This window comes from Buteo buteo, chromosome 21 (genome assembly GCF_964188355.1).
Source record: "Buteo buteo chromosome 21, bButBut1.hap1.1, whole genome shotgun sequence".
NCBI lineage: Eukaryota > Metazoa > Chordata > Aves > Accipitriformes > Accipitridae > Buteo > Buteo buteo.
In genome coordinates, this window is record NC_134191.1 from 970,919 (window position 1) to 983,886 (window position 12,968).

At 42.8% G+C, this 12,968-nt stretch overlaps 1 protein-coding gene across 3 annotated transcripts in view; it reads left to right on the forward strand.

The window, feature by feature from the left end:
* Nucleotides 1-528: 528 nt before the first annotated feature.
* Nucleotides 529-12,968, forward strand: part of RAD18 (RAD18 E3 ubiquitin protein ligase) — a 66,272-nt gene continuing 53,832 nt past the window's right edge. For all 3 annotated transcript variants that reach the window (XM_075052846.1, XM_075052845.1, XM_075052844.1), the window contains exons 1-4: nucleotides 529-671; nucleotides 1,148-1,229; nucleotides 4,593-4,654; nucleotides 6,078-6,148. In XM_075052846.1, the coding sequence (XP_074908947.1) occupies nucleotides 612-671; nucleotides 1,148-1,229; nucleotides 4,593-4,654; nucleotides 6,078-6,148 (275 nt within the window). In that variant the 5' untranslated portion in view covers nucleotides 529-611. The remainder of the gene's footprint in view (nucleotides 672-1,147; nucleotides 1,230-4,592; nucleotides 4,655-6,077; nucleotides 6,149-12,968) is intronic.

Genomic DNA, 12,968 nt, shown 5'->3' on the forward strand with positions numbered 1-12,968 from the left:
TAGAAGATGCAAGCGGAACGTGTTCTAGCCGTGAGATGAGAAGTTCACGCTTTCGAGAGGCTTCTCCCAGGCTCCGTACCGGGCTCCTGCCGTGCCCGGGGGTGCGGCTGGGCACATCTCCCCGGGAGCCGCTTTCCAAAGCCGGGCACCGGGGTTCGGTGACCAGCCGACGGCCGCGCTCCTCGTCGGCCTCGCCCCCGGTGCGGGTTTTGCGTCGACACCTTCGTTTTCCGCCGTTCCCTTGGAACACCCGTGTGGGAAGAGGCCCTGGAAGGCCGCTTGCTGGGGATGGAGGCTACTGAGGCGAACCAAAACGGGCGCTGCAAAGCAAGCGGCACCGGTGGGAGACGGGGCTGAGGCGCCGGCGGGCTCCGCCGCGGCCCGGCGAGGCGGCCTGGCCCTGGCCCGGCTCTGGCTCGGCCTCGGCCTTGGCCTCTGGCTCGGCCCCGGCCCCGGCCCCGGCCCCGGCCCCGCCGCCCGGACTACAGCTCCCGGCAGCCGCAGCGCCGCCGGAAGCGCGGCCCGGTGGCGGCGCGCAGCGCTCAGCGCGGGGGATTTGGACTGCCTGCCGGGCCGGGCCGGGCCGGGCGTGAGGCGAGGGCCGGGCCGCCATGGCCCTGGCGCTGCCGGTGCCCGAGCCGCCGTGGCCGACGAGCCTGTCCTCGCTGAAGGTGCGTGAGGCGCGGCGGGAGGGCGAGCGAGATGGCGGGCGGGGTGTCGGCGGTGCGGCCGGGGAGCGGCCCGGCCTCAGGCGGAGCCGCGCCGGCACCGCAGCCCGCTCTGCCCTGTGAGGTGCGCGGCTGGCGGGCGGCAGGCCGGCCGGGGGAGGCCCTCCGCGGCTCTCCCCGGCGGCGGGACGAGGGCCCGGCCCGCTCCTCCGGGCTCCGCCGTGCCCCGGCGCGGGGCTGAGCGCCGGCCGTCAGCGGGCCCCGGCTCGGCCCGGCCCGGCCCCGCCGCGGGGCTCCCGGCCGTAAGGGCCCTGAGACTGAATTCCGCCGTCGCCTGGTGCCGGCGATTTGCCTTGACGTGCGTGGTGTGAGAACGTACAGGCACGGACGACGGGGCTGGAAGCGGGCGCTCGCTAGCCTGCCGTTGGCCCAGGGTGTCCCCCCGCGAGCTATGCGGTGACCTCGGCTTTCTGTTGCAGGCAGTGGATGACTTGTTGCGGTGTGGGATATGCTTTGATTACTTCAGCATCGCGATGATGATTCCGCAGTGCTCGCATAACTGTAAGTACGGCGGTAGGAGCACGATTCCTTCTCGCGCCGCAAGGGCTGTCTGGATGTTCCTTGCTCTTGCGGCACTCGCCCCATCCTGCTGTCGGCTGTCCTAACTTCATGAGTACTGACTAAATTCATAGAGGTCAACACAGAACTGTTACTTCCTTTTCATTGTAAATCTGTGCCTCCTACCCTGTGATTAAGGTATTTTATGGAGGGTCAATAATACATCACTGTTGACTGGGTGGTTGCAGTTTAAATTTACTTAAGTTTTAATAAAAATTGCACAGAAACATCAGTTTTAATAAAAATTGCTCGAGTAGGAGCAAAGGTAAATGGGGCACTTGTGGCAAGCCATTGGGGGGGGTGTCATTCTTCCCTCTATCCTGTGATTTTGTGGTATTTAGAATTAACACATTTCATGTAAACGCACCTTGCCATACATTCCAGGGAGTACAGGGGTGGCTGTGATGGGAGTGTGTCTTGGTCCTGTGACTCCATTTAAGTCTGACTTGTCATTCAGTTGACAGATTAGGGCAGACAGGTAGGGCCAAAGAAGGCGCACTCAAAGAAATTTTGAGTGAATGGTTTGGTCTTCATACATCTATCCCAGGAAACACAAGCCTGGAGAATGACCTTGTGGGCTCTATGGGCTGTTGAAATCCTCTTGCACCTTAGCTAAGTGACAGAAAACTATTGAAAAATGTCCCCGAAAAAAGAGTTTTCTCCTTTAGAGTTTCAGAGACAAGTCACCATTTGACCATTTATTATTTACTGGCATGTAGAGCAGAGATTACTGATCCTTCATTTCCTTTATAAAACATGTAGCAGTTCTACTTGTGGCTTAGCCAGCAAGGATGTTTTCCTCTGAGGAGCTCTTTTGGATGGAAGCTGTGAAGCAGCCAGCAGCCTTTTCTTGTGCAGTTACAGCTGCAACCTTCTGACAGCACAAACACATTGTCTGGATTAATGCACTTAAATGCCACCTATTCCTACAATTCTTCATTTAAGTATCTTTTGTAACATCTTGAGGGCAGAAAAAAAAATGCAGAGCTGTATGGCAGAAAGCATTAAGTGTTATGAACTAAAATTTTCCATGCTGCTCTGTCTGCCTCAGGCTGATCTCTGCTGGAACGTGGTAGTGAAGCAGTTTACTGAGACTGAGATTAGGGGGAAGTACATTGCCTTTTCTCACATTAAAATAAATGCTTATAATTGTTTTGTTCAGAAATTATAGTACTTCCTCTTCCTTACATGAAGGAGGACATTGTAGCTTGGCAATGAAATTTAGTTTAGCTTGGCAAAACTATCACCATTGAAAACAGCATATTTATTGTGGGGAGCATTGGAAGTTCTCTACAGTAGCTGGTGTTAGAGCCTGCCTGTGACACAGCTGGGTTCAGAGGCCCTTAACTTTGAAAAGAATCTGTCTACCTTCTTTTTTTAACAGATCACACATTTAATTTCCCCCTGCAAATTTCAGAAAGCCTAAGTTTTCTATAATAAATCAAGATTTTGTGAATTATTTCCTATTCAGTTGTCTCTGTGTAATCTCTTCAGTCCACTGAGATTGTACAATTGCAGCAAAAAGCCCTCTGCCATTAATGAGTAATTATTTGCTTGCAATTTTTTTTTCTGTTCCTCTTTTTCTTAATGATCTATTGCAGGGCTTCTAGACATCTCTATAATCTGTTTGCACCTATAGCTACTTAAAATTCCTCCTGTGCTCCTTCTTGGCTGACTGGTAGCATTCAGTAGCTCTCTTGACAGCAGGTGTTTAACTTTCACAGTGCTTCAGATTGTGTCTTTAGTGACAGAATAGATGTACCATTCGTATTTCTTTCACATAATAATAGCATCTGAAGATGAATGTCTTCTCTAATATGGACATCTCACCAGGGGCAGAGTGGATTGTGGCCCTGAGATTTCTTACACTTTCAGTCTGAGAGTACAAACACTGTCCATCCATGCTGAGGTAGTGTAAGAGGTTATCACTGCCAGGTCTGCTTCTTGTGGGTATGACCGCTGGCACAGGGGTGTTAAAATGTGCTGCTCTCCTGAGGAACCCCAACGGCTGAACCAGGGGTTGGTGGCACGCGGTGGTTGAGCTCTGCATTCTGTTGCCTCTGCCATCAGGGTGCTGCCCTCCAGCAAGGGATGGAGCTGGTGCTGGGAGCAGCCGCTGGAAGAGGAGGCGAGTGGGGTAGAAGGGGCTGGGGACAGAATTGTGAGCCTGTTGTCTTCTCTGCCTGGGCCTAGAGACAGCCCTAGGCACAAACGTTAAGATTAAGAGCTTAATTGTCCTTGAACGTACTTCAGCTACCCTGGCTATGAACAGCGATGGCTGCAAACATACATCAGTCCCATTGCTTACTAAAGGTGACTGGGTGCCAGATGTTGGCAGGCTAGATCTGTAAGTTGGTTCATGTTCATTCAGTTAATTTTTTTTTTAATGTCTTCCTTCCTCCCATATCACATCTTACTATATAATGTAATTTTTGAGTATTTAGATGGATTTGCAGTTTTAAGTGTTGAATTAGTGCATGAGTGCTCCTGCTGCTTTTCAGACTCCTTCACAGAGTCTTTGAAATATATCTGCTTAGGTAGCTGTTGCTAAATGTGTTAAGTGCTGAGGCTCTGACCAATAATGATCTAGTAAGTGAGCATCTGTTTTGCTGGAGAGTGATGAAACTTTGTATCTTGAAGTGGTTATGAAAGCTCATAGATAAGTAGAGAAAGTAGAATAAATTCAGGAATATACTGCAACAAAATGAAGCTTATGGCATATTTCACCAAAGACACTACCATCCTGTGATGGTGGTATGACTTGCTTTTCCTGGGAAACATTTAAGCCATCTCTCAGTTAGCATTCCAGTGCTGTTTCCCATCCTCTTTAACCTTTTCCCTCAACAACAGGATGGTATTGTTTTGGAAAGGGGAAGAAACACCTGGGAAAAAGAGGGGTTAGAGAGTTTGTCTGGGGCTATGCAGGAATATGAAAGTGATCCAACATCAGTCATGTCAAAAAAAAAAAAAGCAGTGGTGGGGGAGTGAGCAGTGCAAACACACTGCATTTTAGTGGTGGTAGCAGACTAAGGTTTTCTTGTCTTGTGTTAAAGAAACAAAAGTAAACATCTGCTTTTGACAGAGGGACCGAGATTAAATGTTGAAAGATGCTTTCATAAAATACAGAATTTTTTTTTTTTTTTCCTACAACAATAATCTTAATACTATGGAAAAATGGTGTATTTTCAATATTGGTGTTTTGTGGAATAGCTTGCATATATTTACAAAAAGGAAATTTACTAGTAAAGATGTTGAACTGCATTTGGAAGAATGCCTGTTTAAAAATGACGTACTTCCTTTTTCCAGATTGTTCCCTTTGTATACGCAAGTTTTTGTCCTACAAAACTCAGTGTCCAACATGCTGTGTGGTAAGTGTTTTTTTTCCCTCAGCTTGTTTTTTGTTTTATTTTTTTGTTGCATCTAAGGACCTTTTCCCTTTGGACTATGCTAAATAATTAATTCTGGTCATATATTAACACCTTTACTTTTGGTGAGCAGCTCTTTGGGCAAAGTGTGGTGCTCTTACAACTGGAATTCTACTGGTACAGAGCTCCTCTTCTGTCAGCATAGGCACAAGTAGATGGAGCATCAAACCTGGATTTTGGCTCAGAGCTGTGTATGCAATCTGTTGTGAAACATTTAAGATTGCCTCCTAATTTGTTAAAATACACCATCATTTAAAATATGAGTGCTGAAATTTAAGCACTTAAATTTTATGTGATTGAGTGGCATCACTTCATCTTTCAAGGAGCCTTTAGAAGTGTCCACAGACCACCTAGTCCTAGAACTCACTGACTGTACCATGTAGCCTTTTTGGGGATGAGAGGACCATGTTATGTGCCAGGGAGAGGAGCCGTTTGCCATGAGAATTAGGTTAAACGTGAAAAGCACTACAGGCAGGTTAGGCCTGCTCTGCAGGTGGGTGATTATTAAGATCTGACTTGAAGGCCTTTTTTGATTAAAGAACACAGAATGCAATTTATTCTAGGCCTTCATCTAACTTTTAATTTTAAACCAATTGGGCTTTATTGAACTCCTAAAAATGGTAGGCTGCCTAAAAACAATGAATGGCACTTCAGGAATATTGGCAAAATAGAAGTAATTTTCTTCTGTGTTTCTGAAGCATGAACCAGACTAGACTTTTCAAGACTGGAAAACAGATCTATTTGTAGCTTTGCCAGTTTTTAAACATTCAAACAAGTGCAGACTACTTGATGGTGTACATTTTACTACTGCCTTCTTAAAAATCACAGGTATTGATATGAGCAAGACTAATAAAAGCTTTGTAAAAAAAGAAGAGCGGAGAGAGGCAGCCAGAGAGATGAAAATCAGAAATTGTTTAAAAAGTATGAGTTGAATGCACAAAGCCATCTCATAATTCATATTTTCATTCCATAATCAGAAGATTAACACTTCCCTTCATCAGTTTTCATGCCTTGTTGCTTAAGGTTCTTATTGCATTCTTGGGGTCCTTGGTTTGGTTTTCAAAATAATTAAAACGGGCTATAATAAAGCATTGTTGGAGACTGGGTACACTGGGTTTTGCTGCTTTAGCTTTATGCTTCAGTTTTATCTATTACCTATTATTTCCCAGACTTACAATTCTAAGGTAGTTATTTTAGTTTGCATCTTCATTCACATAGCAATTTTATTGGGGGGTAGTGGAGGCATTGATCCAAGAAACAAATTATTGATCACTTGAACATTTTCTGGGTACTTATTGTTTTCACTGCATTTGAATGTTTGTGTTTGGTTTTTTTTTCCCCTTCTCTTTCTTTCTTTTTTTAATAGGCAGTCTCGGAATCTGACCTGAAAAATAACCGGACATTAGATGAACTAGTAAAGAGCTTTAATTCTGCAAGGTATACTCTAATTTTATGAATACTCTCTCTGGTTTGGCAGCTGGAAAGGCAGATGTGACTTACTTTGCGTGACCAGGCTTTGAGTCCTTGTAGAGGAGCAGAGCAAGGAGAAGTGTGAGGATTGAGTGAAAAAATTGTGGTGTCACAGAAACGTTGTCAGACATGAATGGTAACGCTTTTGGAAAAATCCTACAGTTTTCTGGCTGAATGTTACTACTGTCCACTCAGGTGGTGTGTTGGGGTTGTGTAAGCTTAATTTGGTTTTGCTTCTGGTTAGCTGCTGTTTAAGTTACAGTCTCTTCCAACATATAGGAAGTCAAGCAGATGTGCCAGGATTCTATGGGGAAAATAATGGTAACAAAGCTTTTCTTCTAAGATCCTTCCTGTGTATGCAGGGGAAATTCTGAACAGAAGGATTTTGTCTGGTGGTAATGGTCAACTTGCAAGCAAATTCTCTTGGTGAAGTCATTGGATGGGAAAAATGTAGGTATTAAGGGACCCCAAATGTGAGTGTTCCTGGATGAGAGAAGTAATGGAGTATTGTGTTTTCACCTGGATTTCTTATCTTCTTTTCTGGTTTTAATTCATTTTTTATCTCCTCATCCCTTTGAAAAACAGGAGCAACAGAATAAGCATGACTTAGTAAATGCTTACCACTAGATATATGAGATTTCCTGTATTACCTCTCTGTTTTCTTTTGATTAGAAGCAGCTCAATGATTTGCTAGGTATTTTGCAGGTATTCCTATGTCTATGGGAGACAAATATACTATCATCTTTTTCTCTGAAATGAACTTGGAGCTTGAAGTCAATGAGATTCTTGGCTTTGTAAGTGATAGGGAGCATAGTTCGGTTTATGGCTTGCTTTTTTGACAGACTTTCTCTGTGATGAAGATCTAGTCTTCTGTATGACCACTATTAGATTGAATTGATTTTATTTGAAGAATTGAAATTCTACAGTTCCATTATTTTAGCTTGAACTCTGTCTTTGGTGTTTCCTAGTGATAAATGGATTACTATATTTATTTTTTTTCTTTTTGTAATGTCTAATTTTGTAGGGAACAAGTAGTGCTGACTTGGATCCATTATGATATTGAATCTTAAAAGTTAATTTTTTTTGACTGCTTTAATGGATCAGTATAAATCTTACCAGTCAAAGTAGTTTAATAATCTTTCCTTTTGTGACTTGGAGTTCAATCAATTTCGCAACATAAAGTTAAATCAATAAGACAAAAGCTGTAGTGTCCTGTTCTACACCAGGTGGGGGGTGAGGTGGGAGAGAGCCAGTGCAGGCTTCTTGCTGGATCTTGGTAAGAAAGGCCCAACAAGAAGTGGCTTACTAAGATAACTGCTTTAATAAGGCAGAGTAATAAGAGGAATATAGATAGCAAGTAAATCTTGTGTCACTTCAGATGCTGGGCACCCTGTGTTTGTGCCTCTTTCAGCCTGGGATTGCATTTACTTTGAAGATGTATCCTGAGTTTGAGGGGAATGCTAGTTGCCTGGAGAGTGTTATGTGATACGAGTATCACTAAATCATAAGAGCATTGTTGGTTTCTGCCCTGGTGATACTGGTACAGGACAAATCTTCTGTCTGTCCTCCCCTACTCCTTCCCCAAGTTTCCTTTTGGCCCTCCCCAAAACAAATCCAAAGTCTAGGGGTTGATTTTTGAAATGTGCTAAGCTCTTCAAGTCCATCCTGACTTGACTTTGAGCCTCAGGTAGTTTAGCATTTATGAAAATTAGGCCTTAAATCTTTTCAGTATTTCACAAAATGCAAACACATTTCTGAAGTCAGGCCTGTAGGGAAAGAAAATGTTAATGTTGGTAGTACTTAGCAAAGTAAAAGCTGTGCTCCAAGGTCAGTGTGTGCATGGAATGGAAATCATTCTAAATAAACCTGAGTGCTGATCCCATTTATACTTTTGCTCAACATTTAGCCTGTGCACATGTGTTTGCAGAATTAGAGCCTTCATGATCATTTCTGCTCAGTGAGCATTGTCTTGGGAGTCCTGCTTCCTCCCTGTAAAGTGGTGGACTCTGATGTTTCCCAGCAAAAGTGAAGATGTGTCGTTCATTATGGCCCATTAATGTTATATTCTGTGTGAAAGGGTAGAGGAGCAGTTTTGAATAGGCTTTGATAGGTCTGAATTCACGTTGCCCTGCCCTTGTGTTCAAGTGCACATGAAGATCCTCAGCAGCCAGGGAGTTAAGGGAGTGCATTGCTCTGATCAATTATGCCCATAGGCTACTGCTAGGGTGAGAGCAACCTTTGCTCAGCTTCCTCTCTGCAGCCTGTGCTGTGCTTTGTAGGCAGAATTCATCACTCTGACCAGGTCGGGAGGGCAAGACGGGGAGTACTACTTGTGCCATCTTTCCTTTATGAACAATTTTTTTATCAGTTGCAGTGAGGCTAGTGTCTTCAAAAATAATAAATGTAAAGTTTTGGGGTTGTTTTGGAATTAATTTCATTGTCCTCTCATAAAGAGATTATTTTGATTAAAAATTGTCAGTTTCTGCATCACCTAGTTAGAAAATTTAGCAACAGAAATTAGTTATACTTGCATAAGTACAAAATTATTCCTTGCTGAAAACTATCTGTGTTTTCATGCATATGTTTTTACTTTCAAGTTTATATCTTAGTTTCCTAATCAGGGTTACTTGACAGCTAGTGAGTCAGAGGAATAAACACATCTACTTTGGGTGCTCAAGAGAGCAGGTACTGTCATTTCTAATATGCTGATTGAACTTCCAGGAAGACTGGAGAAGGAATTTCAAGGAGAGAAATTGTCCTTTAGTACAGTTAGGACCGTCCTATGTGAGTTGTTCCTAGGAAGATTCACAACTCCATCTCTTCCCCAGAATTTATTTAGGTGGAAGCACTACATTCCCACCTACTTTCTCTACTTCATAGCTGCTTCAGCAAGGGAGAAGTAAATGGACCATAAAATGGGAACCAGGATCTTGATGGAGGAGGACAATGAAATTTTTTTTGTGGGTCTTGCAGATCTGAAGAAAAAAAATTTCACAAGGTGTTTGTACTGTTATTAAAGGATGCCTGGCAGAGAGAGCATGCTGTATACAGTGTATTAAGATGACCATCCATTTTTAGTTAAACTAAAAGAAGTGTAACTCTCTGTCCTAACCCAAGGCAGCGATTAAAGAGGATGGGTCTCAGAGAGGGATTTGGGTAGTGGTTATAACAGTGCATGTTAGGACTCCCTAACATCTTGTTGATTCACTTTTCAGCCTTCAAAGGGTGCTGCTTGTGCTCTTAAACTGAGGTTTGTCAGCTGTAATGCATTTACTCTTTTTGTGCCAGGAAGGTAAAATTGTATCTGCTAAAACCTTTCAGAACTGATAGTAGTCTGTGTTAAATTCTTAATGGTATAATAGATAATGTTGAAAACTGCATACAAAATGCAGAGCTTTTTGAAAATTGTGTTGTCCTGAGGTTTACCAGTAGAATCAGTTTCTAAATGAGCCGGACAGTCTGGTGATGGGTAGGATATGGACTTCTCCATCAACTGCATGCTTTCTCTCGACTGCTGTCTGTGTCTGAATGATGGATAAATCTTCCAGTCTAGTCATGCTTGTCCGAATCACTCCTATAACAACTATGAGAATTTCTGTGAATATGGAGAAATTGAGTAATTCACTCTGGCATTGAGGGAGGAGAGTGGCAGTTGATAAAGGTACTGTCAGAGAGCCCATGGCTGTGCGAAGAGTGCCTGCAGCACTCTGGCTCTTCCATCCCTGGGGTGCCCGGGTTTGGGGTGCCCGGGTTTGGGGTGCCCGTCTGGTGGGACCGCTAGATGTCATCACACAGCCAGTGAAGCTGCTCAGCAGGCCCAAAATATCACATTCTGGGAAAAGCCAGTCTGGGACTTTTCTCTTCTCTTTTGAATTTAGTACTAGCATTTTCTGTATTTTCCCACCAAAAAAAAAAAAAAAAAAAAGGCATACAGAGATTTCATGTGTGTTTTGGCAAACAAGTTTTCATATTCTCGTCCTAGTGTTCTTTCCATTGATTCTGTGCCAAGATCAGATCCCTTCGGAAAGTCTGTTTGTAAGTCTTTATCCTTCAACACGAGGAAAAACTCTGTATGATTATTTGTAGACCAGTGGTGTAATTAAAGCAACCTTTATTATCAAATTATTGTTAGGATAGATTTTGGTTTTTGTATTGTTTTTTCATTTTCTCTCTTTGTTTTATACCAGATCGTATTTTGTTGAGACACCTGTTATTACAGAACCTGAAATTTCTGTTCAGAAGATTTCTCTATTCTGGCTGCCTTCATGCAAATATTAACAACTTGCATTTGAAGTGAGATGGTCTTCTATCTGGGTAATCTGTCCCGTCAGCTCTGGAGCAACTCTCCTGAGTTCAGAAGTCTATCCTTATGTACAGGACTCATTGCAAAAATGCCGAGCTTTGCACTCTGACCCTTTTGCTCTGTGTCTGCTGCCTGCTTCTGCTGGCCACAGAGCTGCTTTCCTCCCTCCAGGCTTTATCAGAATTGGTCAACTGCCCCTTGCTTGGGTTTGCAGTCTGTTTGGGTCCAGGCCCACCTCCAAACATGTGTTTTGGCCTGGTAGCCTTCCTGAGGGACAGATAAGACTACTGAAGTCTGCTTCAGAGAATTTGGGGTACTATAAGCTGTACAGTTGTGATAATTCCTGAGAAAGAAATGTTAAGAAAAAGATACATGAATCAGTCTTGAGTCTGCTGAAAAGATAAACTGATGTGAAGTTTGAATTTTAAGAGTGTTGTCAGCTAGTGTGAACACACTGGGAAATATGTTTTAGCTAGTGAATGCATGTTGTGGAAAAAATAAACAGATGTAATTGGTGGTTACAGATAGTAGAATGTGTTACTTTGACAAGAGGAAGAGCTCTCAAAAGCAATAGAAAATACACTGAAAAGATGAGGGAGATCAATTGTGTTCTCTAGATGAAGACAATGAATATAGGCAACTGGCTAATTGTTCAGATATTTTTGCCTTTTGGGGCTGTATTGTTCTTTATGGGAATACTAAACTGATATGATGCTAAATGATTGTACTTATGGATCTGTTTTATGTTATCTGAGCCATGCAGAATTTAGCTTGCTGTAGCATAGGATGCTGGGCTTTTGTGTAAAAATAGTTGCTTAACAGCCAAAAGAACAATATGATAAGACTATGTGTTGACTTCGAGTAGCTACGTTTATGGTAGGCTGCCTGTATGAAAACCTGGGGGAGTCTGAAGAAATAGACATTTTTTTCATAATCAAAAGATAAATTCCTTGTTCAAAAAGGGGAAAAAATGTCAAAAAAAAAAAAAGAGCACATCTTTGGTAGAACACCCAGCTGCATCCTTTTGAGGATTAAATTTTGCCTAAATGTATTAGGAATAAAAGGCAACTAATTTGTTTGCTTTTGAACCTGATTATAGAATGTAACCATCTGTGATGTGACAAGTCTTCTGAGGCTGTAATTTGTTACCTTTAAGTTGAAGAATACTGTGCATTTATCTGCAGTAAAATGGGATACTTTGTCTACCAATTATTGCTGCTAATGGCCGTGGTGAGCAGCGATATGCTGTCAGACCTTTCTGATACTTCTGTATGGAAATATACCCCTTGTGAACAGCAGATGTGAAGCAGGAGTGGGACAGAGCTGTGTGAAGGCACTCTGTTTATGTTCCCATTAACTTGCTCCTGGATTCCCCATGAAGCTGATCCTACGCCAACAGTAGCTAGACCACTCTGTGTTTGTGTCAGCCGGGGAATTAACCTTAAAAACTTCCAGTCCATATCTAGGCATGAGCAGACAGGAAAGCATAGTTTTGCTGCCACACTTAATTGCGCTTGTTTGCACTGCAGAAAGTCAGAGTCTTGGGACAGATGTGAATTCCCACTGACAGATGTGGTCATTACATCCAGTAATCCAGGAAATTTAAACTCCAAATCCAGCTTCTGAATCTGACTTGAACATAACCACTGCAGAGTGTTTGGGATGCTGAACTTATCTTAAACTAGTATAATTGTGGGGTTACCTTGTGACTTATATGAACTTGTTTTTAAAGGATATATGTACAGACAGTTCTTAACCTCTTGTTCTTGGACATGAAAAATCTTTACCTGAAAAGACTGAAAAGTTTTCTAAGTAGTTACCCAATACTGAAACGTCTTCAGCTGTAAAATCTGAGAGCATAGGTGCATTTCAGACTTCTTATGGGCCTTGCGTCTTCATGAAAGTGCTGTAAGAAATAGTTTTATGGCAGTGCACATTCTGTAGGTACATCACCCACAGTCCCCTCTTTTTTTTTTCTTTTCTTTTTTAATTTTTTTCTTTACAGAAAAGGAATAGCAATCCAAATTATTTCAACTGTTACTTATTCTTCCTGAGTTAAAAACTTTGCAAGTTGAGGAACCACAGCTGTTCAACTTTCACAGTCTTTGTCACCTCAGGTGCAGTGAACTGTGTCACAATTAAATCTGTATAGCTGTGACATTTAAATAAAGAGTATGCACTTACTGAGCAATGGCAGTAGTAAAAATCCTAGTGCCTTTCTGTGTAGAGGCTCTTAGTCTCCTCAGCATCCTCAAAAGCTATCCCTATTCCTGTACCTCCCTCTTGTGTTATTCTGCTACAAAGAGAAGGGAAGGGAAGGTATTCCCTACCCCACTTAGGAAGTGGGGACAGAGTATCTCATAGAGGTGAATCCATCTCCTCTATTCATTGTTAGAGAAATGCTGCCTTTCCTTTAAGATTTTCCATTTTTTGTAAGCTGTCCCAGTTTGTCAGAGCCTGTAGATGGTAACATTTTTTTTTTGT